This window comes from Triplophysa dalaica, chromosome 18 (assembly GCF_015846415.1).
Source record: "Triplophysa dalaica isolate WHDGS20190420 chromosome 18, ASM1584641v1, whole genome shotgun sequence".
NCBI classification, from domain to species: domain Eukaryota; kingdom Metazoa; phylum Chordata; class Actinopteri; order Cypriniformes; family Nemacheilidae; genus Triplophysa; species Triplophysa dalaica.
In genome coordinates, this window is record NC_079559.1 from 2,276,570 (window position 1) to 2,301,237 (window position 24,668).

The following is a 24,668-nucleotide window of genomic DNA, read 5'->3' on the forward strand; positions in this document are numbered from 1 at the left end:
TGAGGACGAGAGAACAAACAAACAGCCTCAAAGTCTGAATGGCAAATAAGACGCCATCTGTTATATTTGTTGTTCACTGTGACGAGTTTGCAGAATGTTATGAAGGAAAGCACATTCCCTAAACAACAGTTTACATACTTTGCCCTTGTCCAGATAGCACATGATCTCCTGGAACAGTCTTTCCTTCAGCTCTTGTTGCGTCCAGCCCGGAGCTCCGTCCCGCGGGATAAGGTGGGGTGCGCAAGCCTTGTCCGACCACTACAGAGATCGCAAAATTAGTATAAGTATACAATATTTTCTACACTTTTCTTAATGTATACTACAATGTTTTCCGGTATTAAAATTACTGAATTGACCAACTGTAGTAAAACACTGTGGTATACAGTCTTTACTACAGTAAACTGTAGTATATTAGAATTATTATAAGACAGCTAACATACAGGCTTACTACAGTATTCTGTAAAAATTGTAAAAACATGAGCTGCTAAAATGTAGTAAATATTGTTGTTTACTTTAATATGTTCTATAGCAAACTACTATACTATAGTAACTGTTGTAAAATCCCCCCCCCCCCCAAAAAAAGGAATACTGATGTGTTTTATACGGGTGTAGATTACATATTTAACCATGGAAATGGACCTTCAGTAAATCATAATCCTTACTTCTAGTACCAAATCTCAGAGAGAGAAACAAAATACTTTATGCACAGTGACACTGTCTTCGACTGGAGTGTGAACGCAACCTAAAAGTGAAGTGGCACCCTTATGTGAATGCAGCCTATACCGAGCACTGCAAACAAACTCACTTCATCAGAATATGAACATCTGGAGGAGCGACTGGTTTTTGTTTGCCTTTAATAATAGTGAATTGAGATTTTGAGGATAACAACCGGCCTCCGTTGGTTTTGCACATCAAACAGACGACAGAGCGAAGTCAGAATTATTAAAAGCAGAAAAGCAATAACACAGATGTTTGTCGCGAAAATGCCACCAGTTTATTTAAATGCGTTTTATGCTAATGATATTGCGTCACAGACCTCCAGAAGCTCAGCGTGCAGCAGGAGCGTGTATGCCGCCTCGGTGAAGTTCTCACAGTCCAGGTGAAGGTCACGCAGCTTGTACAAATATCTACAAACATAAAGATGATTATTCATACACGAGCTGACGTGCCTCAAACCAGCCAATACTTTTATCGCCGAGTTAAAACACTTACCGGATATAAATATCCTCTCTTTTCTTTTCTTTGTAAAAGTTCTGTGAACATGAGAGAACATGACATTAATGAGGATGATGCTTAAAACATATTTGTTTCGATTATTGGTCTTCACTATAGCATTAATATTATTAGTATTTTATTTAATGTGTATCTTGAATTTTTACAGTAAGAACTGCATGTGTATCTTTAGACGGCTGTGGATGACAGTGATTTACATCTCTTAACCCTAAAGCACACACACACAGCGCGTCTCAATTCACAGACTGCATCCTCCAAAGGTTAAATTCCAAGAATGAATGCTTCACAGCAGCGCAACAAGGACGTCCCATTTCAAATGCTGTCTCGAAATGTGTCCTCATTTTACCACAAAGGATAGAACGACTGGATTATGTGTTGCATTTTTCATTATGTATGTAGTAGAGTAGGCGGGGCGAGACCGTGGTTCGAGACCGGTGAGTAATTGTTAATGAGTGCGAGCTGTGCGCGCACCGGTCTCGAATCACGTAGGAGATCAGGAGCATATAAGAGAACGAGCGACCGGACCGTCGAAGAGAGAGGACCGGGCCCGAACATGTTTGTATTTGTATTTATGTTTTATTCACCGACCATCGACCGTGAGGGGCGGCCGGCTGTCTTTTTACTTTTGATTATGTTTGATTAAATGATTAAATGTTTGCCGGTTCCCGTCTCCTTCCTTCCCTACTTTGAATCTCTCTACAATGTATATTTCTAAGACTTAGTCATTTAATCTACTGATAGGAGTTTGATTAATTCCTGGCTCAGTCTTTAGTTTTTAAGTCAAAAACGCATCTCTGCTGTTCCGATGGCTGTCATCACCACAGAATCAATATAGTGTCTAAAAACAAATATTCCACCCTACATTTTATTTCATGTTTGCTTGTTTAAACTGGACTAAATTCGTCCAATTTTGGAAAAACAAATCTCATGTAATTAACAATAATTACAATTGTAAAAAAGTTGATTTTAAAAGAATCCGCAAGCTATTTATAAAGTTAAAGGGATAGTTCCCCCAAAAATGAGACTTCATTCATCGTTTATATTCACTTCCATTACAGTTCAAAACTGCATGACTTTCTTTCTACTGCAGAACACAAAAGAAGATATTTTAAAGAATGTAGCAAACCAAACAACACTTAAACCCATTGACTTCCATTGTATGGACACAAAACCACTTCTTAAAATATTTTCTTATCTGTTCCACAGAAAAAAGCATCACATGCAGGCTTTTAACAACATAAGGGTGAATAAATGATGACGGGATATTTGGCTGAGCTATCCCTTCCAATCAAAGTATGCATTAACACCTTGAGTGTCATCCCCCTTTTTGAGGGAGGGTCTAAAAAGTGATTTCAACTTATAAACAAGCGTAACTTGCTTTTGTCTAGAGACCTAATCTTGGTATTTTTTTTAAAGTGATTCTATTATGTATTTTAGAAGTGTCAGGAGTTAAAAAATATAATAAAAAATAGTTATAGCAGTTTAATTGGAATAAAAATAAATAACTAATAATAAAACGTTGTTTATTGATTCTTTTATAATTATTATTAAAAAAAAAAAATCGCAATATAAAACTTTTTCTCATAATTTTTTTTTTATAAAAAACATAAAAAACATTTTTTTCCAAATTTCAAGCTGACATCCCAAAAAATGTGGTTTCTGGGATAATTTGAATCGTTACACTAGCAACTGCCACTAGGTGTCATAAAGGCTCCAATGGTTCACTGCATTCAAATGACAAATTAATAAAATGTAATCATTTCATACAAGTAGGAAATTCTTGGAGCTTTCCAATGATATAGAAGTTGTTTAGACTTATTTTTAATTTTACAATAATATTTGATGAATATGTAATATTTATAATGGTACCAAATGGGCCCAGTGACATTTGAGAACGTGATTTCTTTTGCAAAACAGTTCTGAAATATAAAAACTATACTTTTAGAGCTTTCCAATGATATATAGTTTGTCAGGATTAAACTGGAATTATATCGCATAAATGCTATGATGTTATGATGAGATAAGATTTGAGTTGTGAAATAATGAAGTAAACCTAGGTGTTCCAATAGTGGAACGGTGACAGTTAAAGAAACATCACATTTATGAATCTACCGAAAGCAACTGACAAAAACTAAGTCGCTTTGAAAAGAGGAGAGGAAGACCAGCGATGAAGAGGAGTAGGAAGAGAGACAACACAACACAATAACCGTTTGAAGGGTGCTCCAGCTTTGTGAAAGACTGCGAGAGAGAAACCTTGGCTACAGTTTCGCCAGAAGGCACATGAGAGACTCCGAAGCCGGGTGGGAGAAGCTTTTATGGTCTGATGAGACCAAAAATCCGCTGCAAGGCTTGTGAAGGTAAAACAAATGCAGCCAAATACAGGGACACCTGTGACATGAGAGATGCGTTTTCCAAATAAGACCCCAGGCGTCACGCTGCACAGGAACGGCAAAACAACAACATCACAGTCCTGGAACAACCCAACTGAAGCAAATATCTCAACCCAATGAAGAATTTAACTTCATACTTTAGAGGGTGAACATTGTTATTTTGTGTTGTCTTGATATTTTCATCAGCAAGATTTCTTAGTTGATCGAGTTAAGCACCAAACCCATATAAACTATCTAGACCAGCAGAGAAATATGTTTGGGTTGATTGGGCCGGGCGGGAGAAAGCGATCTCACCAGGACGTTGACAGTGCAGCTCATGCGGAGCTCAGGGCTCTCATCATGTGTGATGGTGCGGTAGGCCAGCAAGTTCTCCAGCAGACTGCTCAGGAGCAAAGCCAAAGCCTCACCGGACTGAGACAGGTATCGATGCTTCCGACAGTGCTCCAATAACCTGAACACACACAATAAAACAGGAATGCAGCAAATGTTCAAATTTCACACATTTCATCTGTCCAGCCATGCGTGACTCATAATGAGATTCTGGAGCGAATTCAATACGACCAAAGCGAAAACCTGCATCTTAAACGAATAAGCATGAGATTGATATATTCATAACAAAAAGGATATTTATCAGATGACGTATCATCTACAAAATATATAGGCAGCCAAAAAAATACACAATAACCTTTCAAAGTGATGGATGATGTACACGAATCAAGTAAAAGTAAAGATACTCAAAGTATTACTTCATTAAAAGTAAAATCTCCTGACCGCTAAATGTTCTTAAAGTATTAGAATTAATGATTGATGAATAATGTTGATTTGTTTTGCAGTTTTGTATACTCCATTAAATAGGTTAGAGATTGGTTCAACATTCCTGCTGTTGTCATATAGTCATTTAGGAAGATATGAACAATTCAGGGACTTGTTAACTAAAAACTCACTTTAAATTATTTCTTAAATCAATAAGATGTTGACTCAAGATTTGTTATAAGCGAATCTTTGATATTGCAAGTTGTTGAATGAAATTCCACTCTAAAGGAAGTGAAGAATTGAAGAGTTTTTGACTCGACACTCAATCTACACAAATCCTTGAATCAGCGAGTTGCCGTCTCAAGATTCGCTCTAAATGAATTCTTGAATCAGTGACTTGGTGACTTAAGACTCGCTCTAATTCAATCCATGAACAAGTGAGTCGTATCCTTAAGACTTCTTTTAAACAAGTCCTTGAAATAATGAGTTGTTCACTAAAGTATCTCTCGAATTAAATTCTTGAATCAGAGAATTGTTGACTTAAGACTCGCAATCCCTCAATTAGTGAATTATTGACTCAAACTATTTCTTGAATCATTGAGTTCTTCAAAAACACGCTCTAAAGAATGTATTGAACGAGTGGGTTGCAGACTCAAGACTCACTCTAAATGAATACCTGAATCAGTGAATTGTTGAATTAAGACTTGCTCAAATTAAATCCATGTACTAGTGAATTGTTGACTCAAGACTCACTCTAAACGATTCCTTGAATCAGTGAGTTGATGACTCAACTTTAGAAGTATCAATGAATTAATAAATTGATGACTGAAAACGTGCTCTACATAAAAAATTGAATTACTGAATGTTGTACTAAAGACTCGTTCTAAACGAATCCTTGAATGAGTAAGTGGTGGATTGAAACTCACTCTAAATTAATTCTCGAACCAGAATGAGTTTTTGAGCGAAGACTTGGTTCTTGACACAAATGTTGCAATCTGAAGACACGCTCAAAACGATTGCCAGAATCAATGAGTTGTTCACTAAAGACTCGCTCTAATTAAATCTGTGACCTAGTGAGTGGTTGACTCATGGGTCACTTTAAACCAATTTGCGAATCACTAGGTTGCAGACTCGTGACTCGCTCTAAATAAATTCTTGAATCAGAGAATTGTTGACTTAAGAGTTGCACTATTTAAATCCATGAACTAGTGAGTTGTTGACTCAAGACTCGCTCTAAGTGAATCCTTGAATCAGTGAGTTGTGGATTGAAACTCACTCTTAATTAATTCTCGAACCAAAATGAGTTTTTGACAGAAGTCTTGGTCTTCGGGGACTTGTTAACTAAATCGAATCCTCGAATCAGTGAGTTCTTGAGTCAAGACCTGCAATCTGATTGTACAGTATTATTTTCAAACCGACTTCACGGGGTTATTAAAAAAGGTTCACCTCGTTCACGAACCGGACATGCTAAATAAATAATTATCCGATACAGAACAGTCCTACAGTACGAATACTTTACCGTCCACTGCCTTCTAAGCATCATTAAAAGCTTTTCCTGATCTTTCAGTCTGAATGTTTCAGTATTAATGAATGTGTTTTTGTATGCAAGAGAGAGTGAGCCAGCACAGAGAGAAAAGAAAAAGATCTTACGTCTTCTCCAGCAGAATCTTGTATTGTTCATCCCCCTGGCCTCCTTCAACTTCCTGGTCCAGTTTTGTGATCAGCTCGTTCTCAAACTGCAAAGCACGAACAGACTACATCAAAGTTTGGCCTACATTCAACTGACAGACAAAGTGACAGACATATTCCCAAAGGATTTGTTTACATGTGACACCTTCCAACACCGAGCTGTTTACCCAGACAGACACTCGACTCTCTGACAGGACTGACCTTTACCTGAGTTTTCTTCACTTGTACAAGAGAGCCGGCTGTAAATGTTCAGCCATTTTTCAAATCTATCAGGAATATGCTTTTGAAGAAATGGGAGATCTTTTATTTTGTGATTTTATTTGAACTGTACAAAACTTAAATTTCTTATATGAATAGGGCCATTTCAAGCAAATGGGATTTAAGATATTCGTGTAACAAAATTGTAAACAAAAATCCTTATAGAGGGTTCTTCGTATTCCTTGCATTCAACATGTATTCATTTATCCAATTTATCCAAAGCAAACGAAGGAGTTTTAATGGCAAAACTGAAGCATAAAACCTAACTGTTTGCCAAAAAAACAATACATTTTCTATTTTTAAAAATATATGCATTAGTGTTTATACATTATATATAGAATATTTTAAAAACTTTTTACACTATATCTTTATTGGTAGGTTTAAGCTTAAGTTATGCCATTAAACAGCTACAACTACTGACGGAAAAAATGCTTCGTTGTCACGGGAACATGCCAGCTGAAGATAACGTGAAATTACATCGCAGTCGCACCCTTTGCCAAGTGCATTCTAAACATCTAAAATATGGCACGGCACCCCAAAGTCTAAACTCCAAGGGCTCTGCCCTTCGAAGGGAGAAGGGCATAGAAAATGACGATATTTGGAATATTACCCGTGATGTTACTGTTACACCCCTAAAGATAAAGCAAGGGAAAATTACAACATAGTTGTTATCTTTAGAGACGTTTTAGAGAAGTTTTCAAACATTTGACCAATACTGTATACAGTATGAGTGTATGCTAGAGATGTGAGTGTGTACTAGAAGCTAATGTTGAGTGTTTTCACATAATATTTTAAATTGATTTTATTTCTATTTGTTTTATTGTGTTCTTGCTTATGATGCATGATGATGATGCCAAAGACAAGTTTCCACTTCAACGTTTTTTGACCGACCAACCAACTAAATAACTAAATGACCGACCGAGCAACTTAATGACAGACCAACCAACAAAATGACCGACTAACCAACTTAATAACGAAATGACCGACCGACCAATTTAATGACAGACCAGCCAACTAAATAACTAAATGACAGACCAGCCAACTAAATAACTGAACCAACTACATAAATAACTAAATGACCGGCCGACCCACCCACTTAATGACAGACCAGCCAACTAAATGACCAACCAACTAAATAAATAACGAAATGACCGACCAACCAACTTAATGATAGACCAGCCCAAAAAGAAAAAATCACTAAATGATCTACCAACCAACTTAATGACAAACCAGCCAACTAAATAACTAAGTGACTGAGCAACCAACGAAATGAACGACCAACCAACTAAATAACGAAATAACTGACCAACCAATTTAATCACAGACCAGCCAACTAAATGACCGACCAACTATATAAATAACTAAATGACCAACCAACCAACCAACTTAATGACAGACCAGCCAACTAAATGACCAGCAATCTAATCAACTAACCAACATAAGTAGCAGCTGAATTCAGAGCGACTCTGGTTCACGTCAAACGCTCACCGTTTGAAAAGTGTGGTTGGCACTGAAATTGTGTTCGCACTGCATCATGTCAAAGAAGATCGGGATGGTGGCCTTCCTCAGGTCTGGCTCTGGAACTAACGTTGCCTCCAGGATGGGTCCCACCATTGCGGGAATGAACTTCATTTTATGTGGGCCTGAAAATGACAAGCATATCCGATAAACATTCATTCAGAACATTGATAATAATATATTTTCATGTACTTCACATGACCATTAAAGAAAAACTAGTCATGAGCAATGTTCTTTGTAGAACCACAACTCTGTCAAATGACTCTGCACACAAGCATTTGTCTAATTGTGGTCACTGTGTGTGAAAGATAAGAGGGAGAGGAAATGGCTTTTACCAAGATTATGCCACATGTCACCCAACTTGAAGCCGATGCTTTTCCGCATATCACCGTACCTGTGAATTTGTTTTAAGAGAAACTGTTTAATTCAGCTGCCAATCGCTGAAACAAATGAACGGTGACCGACATTTAAACATAGACAGAATGAAAACGAGGCCCTGCACTCACTTATTGAGAATCTTGTTTCGCTTCTCGAGAGAAAAGGACTCCAGCTGCAATGACTTATGGGTAAGGAACGCAACGATCAGATGAAAATAGTTGTTCCAGAGCTAATGAGGAAAGAGAGAGAAAAACTCTAGGTTCCAAACACATGATGATTAAAAAAATAATAATTTGGTAAAGTTTTTCCAAAGTCACACTTATATTTCTGAACAATTTATTTATTTGGGCATTCATGCCTTGGAATATATAAATTAACTGATTGAATTAGAAAAGCCGATTGAATTAGAAAAAGAAAATGTTTCACAATTTTAATGGACGAAATTAAGATACACAAATATTGAAAAAACATATAGGAACACAATCCAAACAAATAAATGGGTTTTAATATCATCTTTCCGTACGGGCTACAGTCCAAAGGCCACACTTTCACTATTCAGACACTTAGCTTGTATTGATGTATAGTAATGTGATTGCTTTTTAATTGTCTGGGGTCATACACGCTGTCTGGATGCAAGGGCATTGGATGAATGGTAACCAAGCAACAGTACAGTTCACTGCTGGTTAGTTTGCATCAGAGTAATAGATGTTTCCCCAAAACACAAGGAACATAAAATCCATGTAGTTCCCTAAAACATCATAATGCACGAATTCAAAAAACAGTTTGTACAGTTGTCCAACAATGGATTCTTTATAAATAATTTGAAATATATTTTTGGGAATATGAACAAGAATGTTTCTGCTCCTCACTGTGCTGCTATAACATCACAAGTTTTCAAAGAGCCAAAGAAAAAGGTTATTGCTTCATAGTTTAGGAGATTTAAAGTCTCAGATGTTTCTTCTAAAATTGTTTAGAAATGAAAACAGAAACCAGAAAATTAGACAATTGTTGAATCCATGGAGAGTATCGAGGTGTAAAATCAATTTAGATTGTAGATATAAAATAATCTGGATTTGTGTAAATATGATGAGAAATGTTTGAGTTAATATTGAGATCTTCAATAATGTTGACTTGCGATTTTAGACTTGACAAATCTGTTGTCAGTTTGAGCCATTTTTGAGACATTTTTCAGATTTCCGACCCTTTATCTCAGGAGAAATATCGAAGATGCAAGAGTGTTTTTTTCTAATTTAAAATTACTGATGTCTATGAGAAGTAATCGAGATATTTAAGAAATCTCATCATCGGGTTCAAGTCTGTGCTTTGTCAATAAATGTATAGACTTTATAAATAATTTCTTTAGAAATCTCACTTAATGCATAAATATTAATGGTGCGAACATTTCAACAAAATTATTTGATTTAGGAATATGCTTTAGGTTGATTTCAAACATCCGTTATGATATACAATCTCCAGCAGTATAATCTCAGATGTGTGTTGTTTACTGGACCTACTGACCTGTAAGTGAAAGTGAGCGGCTTCCAGAAAATACTTGTTGAGAACATCAGAGTACTGGTCTATGGCCCGCAGAAAGACTTTCATTTGAAGGAGATTCATGATCATCCAGTCGGGGGGGAACACATTCCCCATCAGGTTTTTGAACATGATGAAAGTCTCCATTAGAAAGTCCTGACGGGGAGGCAAGCCAAAAACACATCTCAGTGGTTTCGACTGCGTACGTGCGTGCTGAGAAATTCGGAATAAAATACACAATACATAGCGCTGCTTTGACACTCTTATCTCGTCCCATGATTAAAACCGGCAACAGACAGCGAGCCGCACACATTGCATCAGTCGACCGCATAAAAGGTGGATTATTTACAAAGCGAATCTCAGTAGCTCTCTGTGCATCCGCCGTGATGGATCGGGCCGGCGGAGAAAGCGGGAGACTTACGATAATGTCCTGCCTGGTTTTGAAGGTGCTGATGTATTGCGCGTAATGCGCGTCTTCCATTTGTTTCAGGACGGCGGTCATGCATGCGAGGTAGTGGCCCTGCGTCCGGAGAAACAAACAGGATAATCAATAACTTTGGAGAACAAACGCAGGCCTGGACAAATAAACTCAACTGGGTTAACTTATGAGATGTTTGTGTGGGATTTAGAGCTTTGGGAGGAAGGTAAGCAGATTTAGTACTGCGAGAATGCTCCATTTTGTAGCCGGCGTCTTACTATGAGGGGCGAGTCTAAGCTCAGGTTGATGACGGTGCGGTTGACCCTTCGCAACAGACGGTCCACGATTAGCTTCACGTGACCTGACGTGGGACCCTGAAACGATAGGAAAACATGAAAAGGAAACAGAATGAGATGGAGGGATGGGGAGCAATGCGGAAAAAATGACCTCATTTTGGATTTGGCAACATAACTTTTTCAGCAATAAACTAATCTCTGAGCTAAAAACTGCTTTGAGCTGAAATGTCAATAGGCAGCAGTCGAATGCACTCTCATTTCAACAAGCAAAGTGAAAAGCATTATGGGAGAAATCAGATGGTCAGAATCTAGGACTGGGGCTCGGAGATATATTAAGGGAATTCGAAACGATTATTCTTCCATCGTTTGTCATTCCAAACCAGTACGACCTTCTTTCTCCTGCAAAACACTAAAGAAGATACTTTTTGAAAAATGATATTGAGTTCCATTATACGGACACAAAACCACGGCGACATTTCTCAAAATATCTTCTTTTGTGTTCTAGATATGCAGGTTTTGCACCCCGTGAGGATTAATAAATGATGTTGTGTGAGTCGTCCCTTTAAAGCACTTTATTCTCAGACACTCATCAGCTTGGCATCTCATACACACGGCTTTATTTCCCGGCGGACTCATTAAAATCTCCAATAAACCGCCAGCCAATAAGAACGCAGCTCTTGCCTTTTTCTGCGTGCAGTCCATGTCGCCCGAGACTGAGAATAAGACAACATCTGCTGTTGTTCGAGATGTTTTAACTCACAATGTTTTTGAGGTCCAGTATGTCGAGTACGGTACTGAGGAGCTGGACGCAGGCCTCCAGATCGGGTTTATTGGAGCGATCGTCCAGTTGACCGCTCAGCTGATCTGCGATCAGGGGCAACAACACATCCCTGCAGTCTACAAGCACAAAGAACATGAGGCTGTCAGCTGTCCGTTTACCGCGCAATAAATGAGATGAATGATGGCTCGGTATGAACGCAGGTGTCAGTTCCAATCTCACCTGGCAGTTTGAAAAGGTCGCACTCCACGATTTTAACCAGACAGCCGAGCTTCTGTCTCACCATTTGAAACTCTGGAATGCTCTCGACAAACTTCGCCAGTTGAATGCTGGGAAGGGTTGAAAGAGAGGAACAAGAAGAATCAAAAAATGGAAGTGAATTGATAACACGATGCTGAAAATGCAAATCAGATGGGACATAAATATTCATGTTATGCAGCGATGTGATGTGATATGAAGTTTTTAAGTACATCTGAGATCTATTTAATACTGGTCTTAGTTGAAACAATAAAAATGTGAGGCGACGGGTGAGATTTGGTCCACTTTACCTCAGCTCCACAGGATCAAAAACCTTCTGTAAGTCATTGATTGTAGTAGGAAGATATTTTAGGACCGCTCCCTGTGAGGAACAACACAGACAACGAGAATGAGTCTTTGCACTGAAAACTACATACATGTGTGGACTACAAGAAAGATTTATTTTTAATCAAACACAAAATCATGAATCTTTGATGGCTTCGGTATGTCTCAGCATTTTTGTTTTCAGGCACTGTTAACCGATGAAGCATCGATAAACCACGCAAAGGTCTTCACCATACTGATGTCAATATTTGGTGGTTTAATATCCATGTGAGGTCTTTTTAAAGCATGATTTTCTATACTCCGGTACAAGACACACTTTCATAATAGATAAATCTTCCCAACAATAATCAACAGGTAAAATTACAAAAAAAATGATAAAAGTATTTTTTATTCTATAAGGAGCCAGCCCGCTTAGGTACGTACTGCATATTTTCATCATCTTAAATAGAAAACATATGTAGACTGATATTTCTTTATGTCTGGACTCTATCAATAGAGGCTGCGAAAATTATAAACTGAGGGTTTATATAAACACACTCTCTGAGAGATTTGTGTTTAACTGCAAATGCCAGAACCACAACACTGGAATTGCCTGAGCGCTGTTATTTCAAGAGGAATGTTGGATTTTTACAAATATCAAAGGATGCCAATATTTTATGCACTGTGGGGTTATTATAGTTAAAAAAATACCAGACTTTACTTTTGTCCTTTTTAGTGGTGCATAAATACAAAAAAGAATTCCTTTATATTTCAAAAACCATTACCTTTAGTTAAGCTTTTCTATTTCAAAAAAGTTTTAGTTTTGGTAATATTTTTTTAACCGATAATAACCCTGCTGATGTCAGTGGTTCTCAAACTGGGGCCTTGGCCCCCTTCGGCCCCCCCCCCAAGATGGAACCATGGGGGACCCAGAATTTGTGCCATTTTTGGAAATATAGAAATTTATCATAGATTTATGCAATCAAATATCAGAAAAATAAGACTACCAACCAAGAGCATTGACGTTACAGCATTGTATAACTGAATATGTTTTTGGTTTAGTTTAAATTGTAAGTTTAAGATTCTAAGTCTTTTAAGGGGGGGAAGCAATTTAATGCATTCTACAAAAGGGGTGAAAAAGTTTGAGAACCAATGGTATCTATGAATTTGTTGTGATACCTGCCTTTATTTTAACGCCCTCATCCAGAGGCCTGTCCATTAGGTTGCTGATAGAAAGAAAGAGCGTACGAATGGAGTCAAGAAATTGTCCCCCATCTTCACTTTTTCCATAAAACCTGTTAAGCAACAAACAAAGTTGAAAAAAAATTGCAAAAAGAGTTCGTGTTTTTTGTATGTTATCAATTTGTGCAGCTATAACAAATGAACAATTTCATTCATATGTTCAAAGGGAAACAATGTACAGGGATTTATTTTTAATTGATTTCATGGCAAAATGGAAATGTGATTCACTTTGCTGTAGTTTCTTTTGCTGCTTGACACTTGGCAGGTTGAATGTTAAGCCACATTTTATTTTAACATGCATTTTCCAAGGATGCCGTCTTTTGCATTTCTTTTTAGGTGCACAGACGTACACGGTACATCATAACATCTAAAGAAACTCAACAACAAAGATGCTGAGCAGTAAAGCAGGATGCTCTCTGAAAAAGGATTCTGGTAAATTCTTTGATCCTCCAAACTCTGGAAATATTGGCTTTAATTTGGCATGCTACTAATAGAAATCCATTTGCCCTGTGTGTTTGGACAAAAATACACGTTTTAAATTTGTTTTAAATTCTTCTTGTTTTATCATCTGCGTCATCCGATCAAGGACAAGTTCAATAGTTATTTCCAAGCCCGCATCGAGGTAATCTTTTCCATAAGCGTGCTTGGACCTGAACCCACCTCAGATGGAGAATCCGTGACTGCACGATGAATCGAAAAAGGTACTTGAAAGCTTTCAAAGCGGCGTAGAGTCTCCCTGTATGAGCTGAGTCCTCAGCGCGGCCCACGAAATAATTCAACACTTTGGTCAACTTTCTGCAAAAGAAGAAAAGACATGGCACTCTGACGCAATTACACACATCTGTTTTCTGTATCAATACAGGCGACGTGTGTGAAGGTGTTTATGGGGAACAGGTATGGCAAGGTGAGAAATAAATGTGGCCGAGGTGAGAGGATGCACGACGAGAATTCTTACAGGTACGCCAAAGTCGCACTGAAGTGTTTGTCAATGTACGTCTCCAGGACCGGGTTAAAGTGCTGGAACTTAATGTCACCAATCAGCGAGATGATGAAGACCTGTGGACATCAAAAAGAAAACAGAGATACTCATGTGATACTCAAATCTCACGGTCAAGATAGTTCAGCCAAAAAAGAAAAATCCTTCATTGTTTATTCATCCACGGATGTTATTTACGTTGTTGTGTTTCCATACAATGCAAGTCAATGGGGTCAATATTGTTCGGTTACATACGTTCTTTAAAATATCTTCTTTTTTGTTCTGCGGATTAAAGAAAATCACGAGGGTGAATAAAAAACAAAATTCTCATTTTGGGGTGAACTAACATTTTCACGTTATTCTCAATAAAAGCCCTGTTGGATCTTAAAATCTCAATCTCACTCATCAAAATGAAATGGCTCTCTACGCCTTCCTCTGCAAAACTCCTTTCTGCTTACATAACCAAGGCTAGGCAAGCTGGAAAAAAATATTCACAACTTGATTTCTGCAGAAAATCTGCTTGCCCGTGCAAAACCTGATGCTACAGTATTCCGCTCATAGTCGGTCAAAGGTGACAAACGGCGCATGGATCGCCACCAAATGAACGGAAACTAAAAACAGTGGAACTGACAAAAAAATAAAGCCATCGTTTTCACAGTCATCGTGCATTTATCACGCGGTAGAAAAATCCGACCTGTGTGTCTGTGTGGGAGAGGACATCCCACATGCAGATGGCGATATGGCATGTGATGGCAGTAAGGTTACTCATGCTTATAACAAATTAAATCGCCATTATTGGCGATTGGTACTGGAAGATGTAACCCTCCATATGTGGGGGAGTATCACGGTTTAGTTTCAGGGACAGACGCACATGGCCGGTCGGTGGGATGCCCTGGCCACCTAGATGCATTGTGATTATTAGCATGTGTTTTATTTCAGTACCCTGTGAAGCATGCTAGGGTGTTCTGTATAGTCGCTAGTAGGGGTGACTGTGATATAAAAAACACAGTTATAGAAGATCTTTTAACTCTACACTTATTTAATCATTTAAGATTTGTTTAAAGAGCGACAATAGATACAGACTGTCTCACTGTCCCTCCCTATATCTGAATTTTGGTTCATTGGAAAAAATAAGATAGTTTTCACTACAATATTAAAAAAAGGTGCTTAAAAGGTTCTTCACAGCGATGTCAAACAAGAACCAATTCTGGTTCCATAAAAAAAGAACCATTCAGCCAACTTCTTTCTTTAAGATAAAAATGTATATTGAAAAAACCTCAATATATGGATATCATGGATTATTTTGAACACAACCATCGTGTATTTGAAGTCTGATATCATGGCAGCCCTAGAAGAGATGCACTACTAACATTCTACTTCAAAACATTAGATCAAAAGATGTCTTAAATGTTTTAATTAAAATCAAATCTGCAAGTCACATGAATCTAAATGCTTAAACTGACTAATAAAATGAAGTTGAAATTGGTAACACTGCATTTGACTAACTAGAAGTTATGCAACTAGACTGTTCAAGTCAATACAACATTATATAAATTCAAGGGCCAAATGCTTCATTTTTAGGATGTTATTAGGTAGAAAAAGGTCTAGATTTTTACAGTGTGGGCTTTAATCACTCTTTTCAACGGCGCTTTAAATGTTGGATAATTCACAAGCGAGTGACCCATGATCTTTTTGGTTTTACAAATGTTTGGTCTGTTTAGAAACGTTGCCATGTAGAAGCAAATCAAACCAAACCAAGAAAATGCAACATTGTAACAATTTTATTCCATGTTTTAGAAACGCTCTCGGTCTCATAATGCCCCGTTCACATTACAAGCGACTTTGTCACTAAGTCGGCAAGGGTTGGCAGTTAGGTCACTAGTGGGTGTACCCACTAATGGTGACTTTCACTGCAGGAGGTGAGAGGAGAAGAATCACATTAGCCCTCATCCTCTCTCCTGTACGTCTGTACATAAACCCCTTTAATACACAATGGCAGAGGTTTGTTTAAATCTGTAAAACACGAAGTGAAGTTGACGGATACATTCACCTCACGCTGAATAAAATCTTCAATACTTGCCAGGGCATTGAAGACCGGCGTGTCGTAGGTTTCTTCCTCCGAGGTCTCCATCATGATATTAAAGAGAGCATCCAGCGTGTCCTGCAAAAACTACAGACCCACGCAAATAAATAAAAAAGCTAAAAGGCAGAAGCAATGTTCAGAGGCAGTGTGTGCTATTTTACTTACTTTAATAATTTCGCCTCCTTCCACCGCCATCAGTTTCTGGAGAATTTCTTCAAGTCTCTCAGTATTCGATCTCCAGTTGAGAAGGCCCAAAAGATCGACTTGGGAAAAAAAAGATTGGAAGTTAAAAAGCTGAACTTTATTGTTATATATTATTAAATACATCTCTTCGGGTCACCCCTGCCCAGCTCCATCACAACCCCCCAAAAAACAGGCAAGATAATGATTGTGGCAGATTCACCGTTTTGAGTGAGTTTTGTGGAGCAGGTCAGCGTGGCGATCTGGAAGCTGTCTTTGGTGACAGGAATGACGCCGCTGTGATGGAAAGGTTTTCCTGCCTGTCTCTCTCTCTCCTCAACTTCAGCGTACAAGCCGGGCAGATTCAAATATGTCTTGGCGTCGTCAGTCTTCTTCACATCCACCTGGAGGACACAGGGAACGGCAGAGAAATGTGTAGTGAAAAAAAAAAAAGAGACATCACTCTCTGAATTAATACAAACGCTGCAGGTGGAAATGGAGATTTTATATGAAGGTCACATTGTTGAGCATTAAATGCTGAAAAGCGAGAAAAACAAAACAGCCGAAGGACGAAGACATCTTCGCTTCAAAGTCTTGCTAAAACTTATTTGACAGAATTTGTATAAATTTTTTCCCTCTTTTATCCCTGAACAAATAATACTTTGAAACAATAATATGATGTTCAGTTTTAGATGGAGGGATGGATAAACTATTTCTACAATATCATCCAAAAGCATTTGCACAACACTTCACGTGCCTGCAAGATATGACACCACCGTCCTAGCCAACATAAATGAAAAGATGCCCACCTTATAGATGATGAGATCATGCTTTCCATCTGGAAGCGTGGTGCCGTCTGACTTCATCAGACGGACGAAAGCCATGCCGAAGGGTTTCTCAGACTTATCTCTGGCTGCAAAGAAATAACCAACAATAAAAATGAAGAAATGTGCATAAATGAGGCAAAAGAGAAGCCACAATAAACCTCAAGATGGTTCTTGCCATCACATTTTCATTCATATCAAAGTCAGATTAAAATCAGGTTTTGTATATCAGATACTTCAACACACCGTCTGAATGAATTGATCAATGCAGTTTGATTTTTATACAGAAATTGCAAACAAAGATCTCTTTTGAAAATTGAAAAGGACAGTTCACATAAAAATGAAAATTCTGTCATCATTCACCCATCCTCGAGTTGTTCCAAATCTGAATAAATTTCATGGTTCTAATGAACACAGAGAAAGATATTTGGAATAATGCTTTTAACCAAACAGTTCAGACGCACCATTCACTACCAGAGTAGGAAAAATGACTATCGATGTCAGTTTGGCCCACAACTGTTTGGTTAAAAGCATTCTTCAAAATATCTACTTTTGGGCAATTCCGTGAAAATGTCAACCTTAACAGGAATTTTTACAATGGTAACAGAACAAATTTTAAGATTTGGTTGTTCAAATACCCATGTTAGATCTCTACAAATTTGTAAAGCATTTGTTTTATTTTTAGTGCATGATTTTTCCTAGTCAGGTAAGAGCCATTTTCAGGATTGTCACATCCATAACGCAACATATCCCTCATAAATGGACAGATGAAAATGAATATAAAGTAACTATTTTATGTTCTATAAAGAGGCCTTCCTTCTCCATTCATTGGGTATTATTGCTTCAGGATTGTGCATTTTATTTTACAGAAATCCTACAAAGTTGCGTAATTTTTTTGTCACATCCATAACAACGCACGTTTATTTCCCTTTTTTTGATCTTTAGACTCTCTCATCAAGGGTCAGTAAAAAATAAACAGATGGTTCAATATAATCGTAACAAATTCATTCTCTCAGCATTTTTATGTCATGTCCATAACTCTGGAAGACATTTATAAAGCATTTTTCCTAATATGGTGGTGATCGAAGCCCCAGAACTGTTTGTTTACAAGCATTCTTCCAAATATCTTTCTCTGTGTTCATCAGAACAAAGACATTTATACAGATTTGGTACAACTTGAGGGTGTGTAAACGATGACAGAATTTACATCTTTGGGTGATCTGTTCCTTTAAGTACACACTTGCACACATACTTTATATTGTAATTATATTATATCATAAACATTTACTTTACTCTTTATATTGTAGCATTCAAGGTACAATTGTGAGTGATATCTTGTGCAAATGACACAGGAACTTGGAACTTACAATCCTGAGATGATCTGTGTCTAAAGGTTAGTCGTAGATGACATCGACAAACATCCTCAATGGGAATGGCCACCTGACGGAAACAAGAGAGGATATGATGAGACGAGATTTACATGCATTAACTCTCACTGAACCTCTTTATTATTTTAGAAATAAGAAATGAAAATTCTTTCTTAATTAACTCATTCTCATGTCATAAACATCTATGACTTTCTTCTCCAGAACACAAGATTTTCTGAAGAACTGAACAACACTGACTTCCATTGTTGAGACATTTCTCAAAATAGCTTTGAAGATGTGAGGAGGAATAAACGATCGTTTTTAGGTGAACAGCCCCTTTAAAAGAAATGTTAAGCAAGTTCCTTTCGTTTTTGCACGGGGTGCATGTCTGCGGTCTGTTTTCAGATGTTTACCTTCATTAAATTATTAATGAAAATCGTTCAGTCATCATTTATTAACAGTGTTAAGAGTGTTGTGTCTACTTCTTACAAAGCTCTAAGAAGCCGCCACAAAAAACACAATTTCCTCTGTATGACACATGGATGTGTCACTTTCTAGGCAGCACACGGAGTCTTTGTTTTGTTCTTTATGTTTGTACCTTAACAGTCTCATTCCAGCAGGGCTGCTTGACCTGATAGTAAATGACAGACTTATATTCTGTGATCCCTTCATAACCCGCTCCGGGAAATATGGCCTTCTGAGGAAAGATAGCCAGACGGAGAAAAATAAAGAACAAGAAATGGAGAAACAACATCAACCGAAGAAAACCTACTTCAGGTATTGCCGTCAAACAGACCTTGCTCAAGAAATAAATGAACATTTAAATAAAAAAACTTACATGTAGATTATGATTTTATAGTCACTTGCCTATGCTCTCGAACTATTGATGCTTTACATTAAAACGTAGGACACATTTACAGGTTTCTAGGTAACTTTACTACTAAGCAAGGACGAGAAATTCTCCTACCTTGGCCTAAATAAGTCTTAATAAAGAACGCATTTATTTACATTTTAATGAGCAAATTAACATTGAGGGGTGTCTTTACCTCCATTGGATTTCCTTCTTCATCCAAAACGCTCATCATAACTTCAACGTTTTTGGGGGTTTTCTTCTTGCCACGATCAAACTCTCCTTGTAGCAGCGTGACGTAAACATCGTTCCTCAAGTAACCTGTACGGAAATAAGACCTGCACTTAACATCACCTGTAGATAACTTAACTGCTAATGATCAAGAAGAAGAGAGAAGTTCATCTTCTTTAGGATTTACTAAAGTGTCTCTGGAGGCTTTAAGAGCACCGCTATCATGCTATCAGGATCACATCTGAAAGACGGATAGACCCACCTGGAAGGATAATTTCAGGAAAGCCCATTTTCCTGACAATAGGTGTTGTGCGGTCCACAAAATGAGGATAATCTTTCTGGACCTGAAACACATCTCCCGGGAGCAGTTTTAGGGTCACAAACAGCCCTGAAACCAACAAACATGCAGATGTGATGGACAATAGGTCTTGTGAACAAAAGGCAACAAACTTAATTACTGGATAACAGATCAATACAAAAACAGAAAATTATTCAACGCATTAACCCATCAGGAATTGACAGCGGAATCACATTCTGGTTAAGAAGAAATAGAAATACTACCAATGTTCATGTGCATAATGCACTGCCAACATGTAACTTTTTTTATGACTTTTAGCTTTTAATTAAGATTAATCATCGATGGACTTTTTATGATTTTTATTCAACATAAATAATTTATGTTATAATTTATTAACTGTCAGTAGTGATTACAACTAAACCTAGTCATTTTTATTCTGCGTAAAAAAATGCTTTAAAAAGAAAAAAATTTGAATCTATATATACATTCCAAACATTACTGAAACAGAGTCTGTCTATGAAAAATTAGTTTAAAACGAAACATTCAATAAACGTTAGTTATTCAATTGTTTAACAAAGTTATTATAGTTTACTAACTAATACTTAAACTATTAAAATAATTCTGTTAACTGAAATAACCAATTTGCTTAAATATTATTTGGAAACCTTGAAAATAAAATGAAAGCTGAAAATGACAAATGTTGCCTTAGCAATAAACTGAAATTGAGTCACTGAAATAATTAAAGAAAGTAAATAAAATTAAACTAAAACTGTAAAAAAATAAATTCCACTTATATTGCAACATATAATAAAAAATATACATAATAAAATGCAAAAAATATATAATAAAATGCAAATTAGAAAATATATCAATATTAAACTAAAATTTAAAATAATTTAAAAAAAATTAGCAAAACAGTAATAGCTCTGACATCAACCAGTCCACATTTATCAACAAGATACATTTTTTGGCCGTCCGTACCCTGTCCTTTATGGTTGACCTCTCGTGTGGCAATAACCTTGTTGAAGACGGCAACGAGAGGCTCGTTCTCGACGATGACACGAGACGGCATGAGTGGAGACATGATGAGCTGCCGCTGTCGGATGTACGTTTCCATGGCAATCCTAAGAAGAGAGAAGGACGACACAATTGAGAAGGGAAAAAATAGCCTAGAGGTAACAAAACTATTACAGTGTGTGATGGCCTCTGCCCAAAATAAACAACAATTTGATAAAAAAAAGAGAAGTGATAAAGAGAGAAACTATCTCCTAATCTGATAAAGACAGTCTTACTGTTGAAAAGGGATGAAATACTGTTTATCATCATCATCGATTTTACCATGGGCAACATCTGTGATATCCATGACTGCAGAGACAAAAAAACAGAAGGTAAATGCTGATCTGAACTAAATATGCATTTATATATTTATAAAATGTAATTGTCTCGTTCCCTCAGGGGTGAACAAATACAAAGCACTTCAGAAATATTTAAAGATCATATGATATGCACCTAGAGCACAACATCTTTTCCGTACAACAAACTGGCAACTGCTTTTTCTTCAAAGACATGAGTTTTGTTTGTCAGAAAAAAAGTGTTTCTCCAGGTAGAGAAGCATAAAAAAACAGACCACAGACCTCACACCTTTACAACAAGTCAAAACTGCTTAAGTAAAACCACAAACTGTTATTTTCTATAATATCTGCATACATGTCACTTTGAAATCAGTTTTTTTTTCAATTCCTCTTTTTCCCCCAATTAAAATTTTTCTGGATTCTGTGTTTTACGTATTTTACTTAACAATAGTCATATATTTGCCGACGAATATTTCAGTATACTATAGTATTCACCTATAAATGATATTAAAAAAAACATGAAAAAAACAGTGTATAATGTACAACTTATTTAATAAACCAGTACATTTTCAATTTTTTTTGTATTTAGATCTACTTAAATTTCAGTACTGCTGCATAATAAAGTATCATTTTTTAATATTGAGTACAAATTTTTGTACTAGTGCATTTACTTAGTATAAAAAATCAAGGGGGATGGTGTGGAAGAAGTGTGTGTTATAACTTGATCGAGTTAACCAGACTTTTATTTTGAAGGGTCCCCGCAAAGGTTGTTTGACAGTAGCTTTTCTCAAATGAACTGTTGTGTCAAAAATATTAAGGTATTAAAGGGCACTTCTCTTTTAATTTTAATGTAAATGCTTTCACTCATAGACAAGCAGATTACATATTTAAAGCGCATTTGAATATTCCTAACATTATTCATAGCACAATTTTAATGTTGTTGGCTGTTCAGCACTACTTTCTAGTTAAGAAATAATAAATTTGCCAGATTCTGTGCCATTCTGGGTTATACAGCAAATTCCAACTTTATGCAGATTCTATGATTGCGCCCGCATTCCCGGCATCGTGGATATCATAGGGCTCTACGTATTGGAAAGCTCCAAAACACCACAATTCAGGCGTTCAACCTGACGGTGTTGTCTACAATAATAGAACAGCAGCCATACATGACAAACATCTTCAGACCCTTTTGAGGCAACAATAGATATGACATTTTACAGCTTTTATAGAGAAGCAAGGTCATATGTCTGACTGTCTCTATTCAGTGTGTAATTATCGTATAGACACAGACGAATGAATAGAAAACTAGGAACAGAATGATAGTTTCACCACAAAAGCATCTTTCTGTTACTTTAAACTACAACACACGGTGATTTTATCTGGAAACAGGAGAAAAGATTTTACTGTTGTTCAGACCTAACGCTTCACAACACAGTTATGATGCAGCGAGATATGGAAAGGATTTGTGCATCTGGCTGGAAAAAAGTAATGCTTTAAAATCGTTCCTTTTCTCTGTTTTGTGGCAAAACAATAATGCCAGTATGCAGTATTGAAATAACAAAATAGTAAGTGCACTTTTTTAATCAAAACACTAGAGAAATGCTGACAGTACGTTGTGTTTAAATTCTGAGAGCACATTTTTTTCAAAGGGTTTAAGGAATATTCTGGGTTAATATCGCCTCATGTCTCTGTTTGTTAAAATAAACACAACATGCACTTGCATTAATGCAATAATAACTAAAGCAGAGCAGGCGAGAGAGTGGAGCTTAAGAGCGGACCTGTCCTGTTCATTTGTAAAATGTGTGTTTTTGAGGTGTAAATTCATCCTATAGGGGAGGGGACAACATCCATACCAAAAAAAACTAGACCAAAATCACTGCCTGTGCCTCTAGCAGTTCATGACATGAGTTGAAAGATTGAGACGGGGTTGATGAGCGATTAGGGGCTAAACATGCCATGTGTATCTTTAAACGTGCCCAAACTCAGAAGGATCAGAGATATGACACAATGAACTATTGAACAACTACACAAGTGTAACGCAACCTAAATGTTATATATGTCAGTACTTGTTGCATTATTATAAGTTATTTTCTTTATTCTTATGAATACAGAGAAAGATATTTGGAAGAATGTTAGCAACTAAGATTTCTGGGGTTGTCAAAAAAATGGTAGTCGAAGGTTACCCCAGAATTGATGGTTTTCCCAAATGTTTTGAAATTTAATATTTTGTGTTTAATAAAACAAAAAATATGAAATCATATGTTCTACAATGGTAGTCAATGGTGCCCCATAAATGACAGAAGCTAACGTTCTTCCAAATATATTTATTTGTGTGTAAAAGAACAAGATATGTATACATGGATGAGTAATTCGTGACAGAATTTTTTTTTTTGGAGGACTATCCCTTTAAGTGGGTCAAAAATGACCTACATCTGACCTAAAATCTGGAGCCAAATTACAGGGGGGGAAATGACATAAGAAATGTTTCTGAAATCCAAAGTGAAATAAAAGTACTAGCATGTTTTCCTTATTCTTATTTTTTTTATAGTCAAAAAATATATTTTTATTAAGATATTGACAATATTCTTTTTATGTGAATAAAGGTTAAGTTCTGGTGTCAACATCCTCTTGCATATATAACATTAAACACAATAGAGTCTTCTTTAAATACACCATAAATTTAGGCAAAGTCATCCATATTTGGTTTTGACAATTAAAATTGGTATGGTTTAGTACCCTTTAACGATTAATCGCATCCAGAAAATAAGTTTGCGTTTATATAATACATGTCTGCGCACTGTGCTGATTAATTTTGTATTTGTAAACACACAGACATAAACATAAACATACATGTATATATTTATATATAATATCTGAACTTATATATAATTTACATAACATTAAAAAATATATATAATTTTTCTATTTATATTTTTCTTACATATATGCATGTATATGTTTATAAATACAAAATGATTATGTAAATATGGAACAGCCCAAGTACAATTCTATAATAAGCAAAGTAATCCACATTAAGACCACATTAAAATTATGAATAATTCCCAGATGCCCTGTTAAAGAGTGAATTACTATAATATTTCGCCTTTCTTTCTCATTTTAAGTATTTCTTTCTCCAGAAAATGACTGATAAAACTCTACATTTTCAGCCAGGGACCTCCAGTTGAACCGACACAGAATGACCCATTCATATTTCTCAGAATAATAAATGTTCAATACCGTAAGTCACCTTGGATAAAAGCGTCTGCCGGATGCATGAATAAAAATGAATTTTAAATAAGGCATCTAATGCACAAGAACCTGCTACTCCGAACGGCCTGCGCAGTCCTCCCGTGTGTTTCTTTCCTTCCTTCAGCTCCATGCAGCCCAAACGGATGATCTGACACACCAGGAAGAGGCGCGGTCTCATCAGATCACTGCTGCTCAGATCCTGGACACAGAG

At 36.7% G+C, this 24,668-nt stretch overlaps 1 protein-coding gene across 1 annotated transcript in view; it reads right to left on the reverse strand.

The window, feature by feature from the left end:
* The window catches only part of dock5 (dedicator of cytokinesis 5), a 52,293-nt gene that overhangs the window by 14,461 nt on the left and 13,164 nt on the right, over positions 1-24,668 (reverse strand). Inside the window, exons 10-37 of the mRNA XM_056772396.1 lie at positions 24,527-24,656; positions 21,149-21,221; positions 20,838-20,980; positions 19,821-19,946; positions 19,524-19,648; positions 19,076-19,174; positions 18,478-18,550; positions 17,096-17,199; positions 16,510-16,690; positions 16,272-16,369; positions 16,104-16,193; positions 14,003-14,103; positions 13,708-13,842; positions 12,985-13,100; positions 11,793-11,859; positions 11,467-11,573; positions 11,227-11,363; positions 10,449-10,544; positions 10,174-10,272; positions 9,738-9,908; positions 8,348-8,448; positions 8,177-8,235; positions 7,812-7,966; positions 6,027-6,112; positions 3,918-4,074; positions 1,213-1,253; positions 1,037-1,127; positions 139-258 (exon numbers count right to left, since the gene is read on the reverse strand). Coding sequence (XP_056628374.1) covers positions 139-258; positions 1,037-1,127; positions 1,213-1,253; positions 3,918-4,074; positions 6,027-6,112; positions 7,812-7,966; positions 8,177-8,235; positions 8,348-8,448; positions 9,738-9,908; positions 10,174-10,272; positions 10,449-10,544; positions 11,227-11,363; positions 11,467-11,573; positions 11,793-11,859; positions 12,985-13,100; positions 13,708-13,842; positions 14,003-14,103; positions 16,104-16,193; positions 16,272-16,369; positions 16,510-16,690; positions 17,096-17,199; positions 18,478-18,550; positions 19,076-19,174; positions 19,524-19,648; positions 19,821-19,946; positions 20,838-20,980; positions 21,149-21,221; positions 24,527-24,656 — 3,081 coding nt within the window. The remainder of the gene's footprint in view (positions 1-138; positions 259-1,036; positions 1,128-1,212; positions 1,254-3,917; positions 4,075-6,026; positions 6,113-7,811; positions 7,967-8,176; positions 8,236-8,347; positions 8,449-9,737; positions 9,909-10,173; positions 10,273-10,448; positions 10,545-11,226; positions 11,364-11,466; positions 11,574-11,792; positions 11,860-12,984; positions 13,101-13,707; positions 13,843-14,002; positions 14,104-16,103; positions 16,194-16,271; positions 16,370-16,509; positions 16,691-17,095; positions 17,200-18,477; positions 18,551-19,075; positions 19,175-19,523; positions 19,649-19,820; positions 19,947-20,837; positions 20,981-21,148; positions 21,222-24,526; positions 24,657-24,668) is intronic.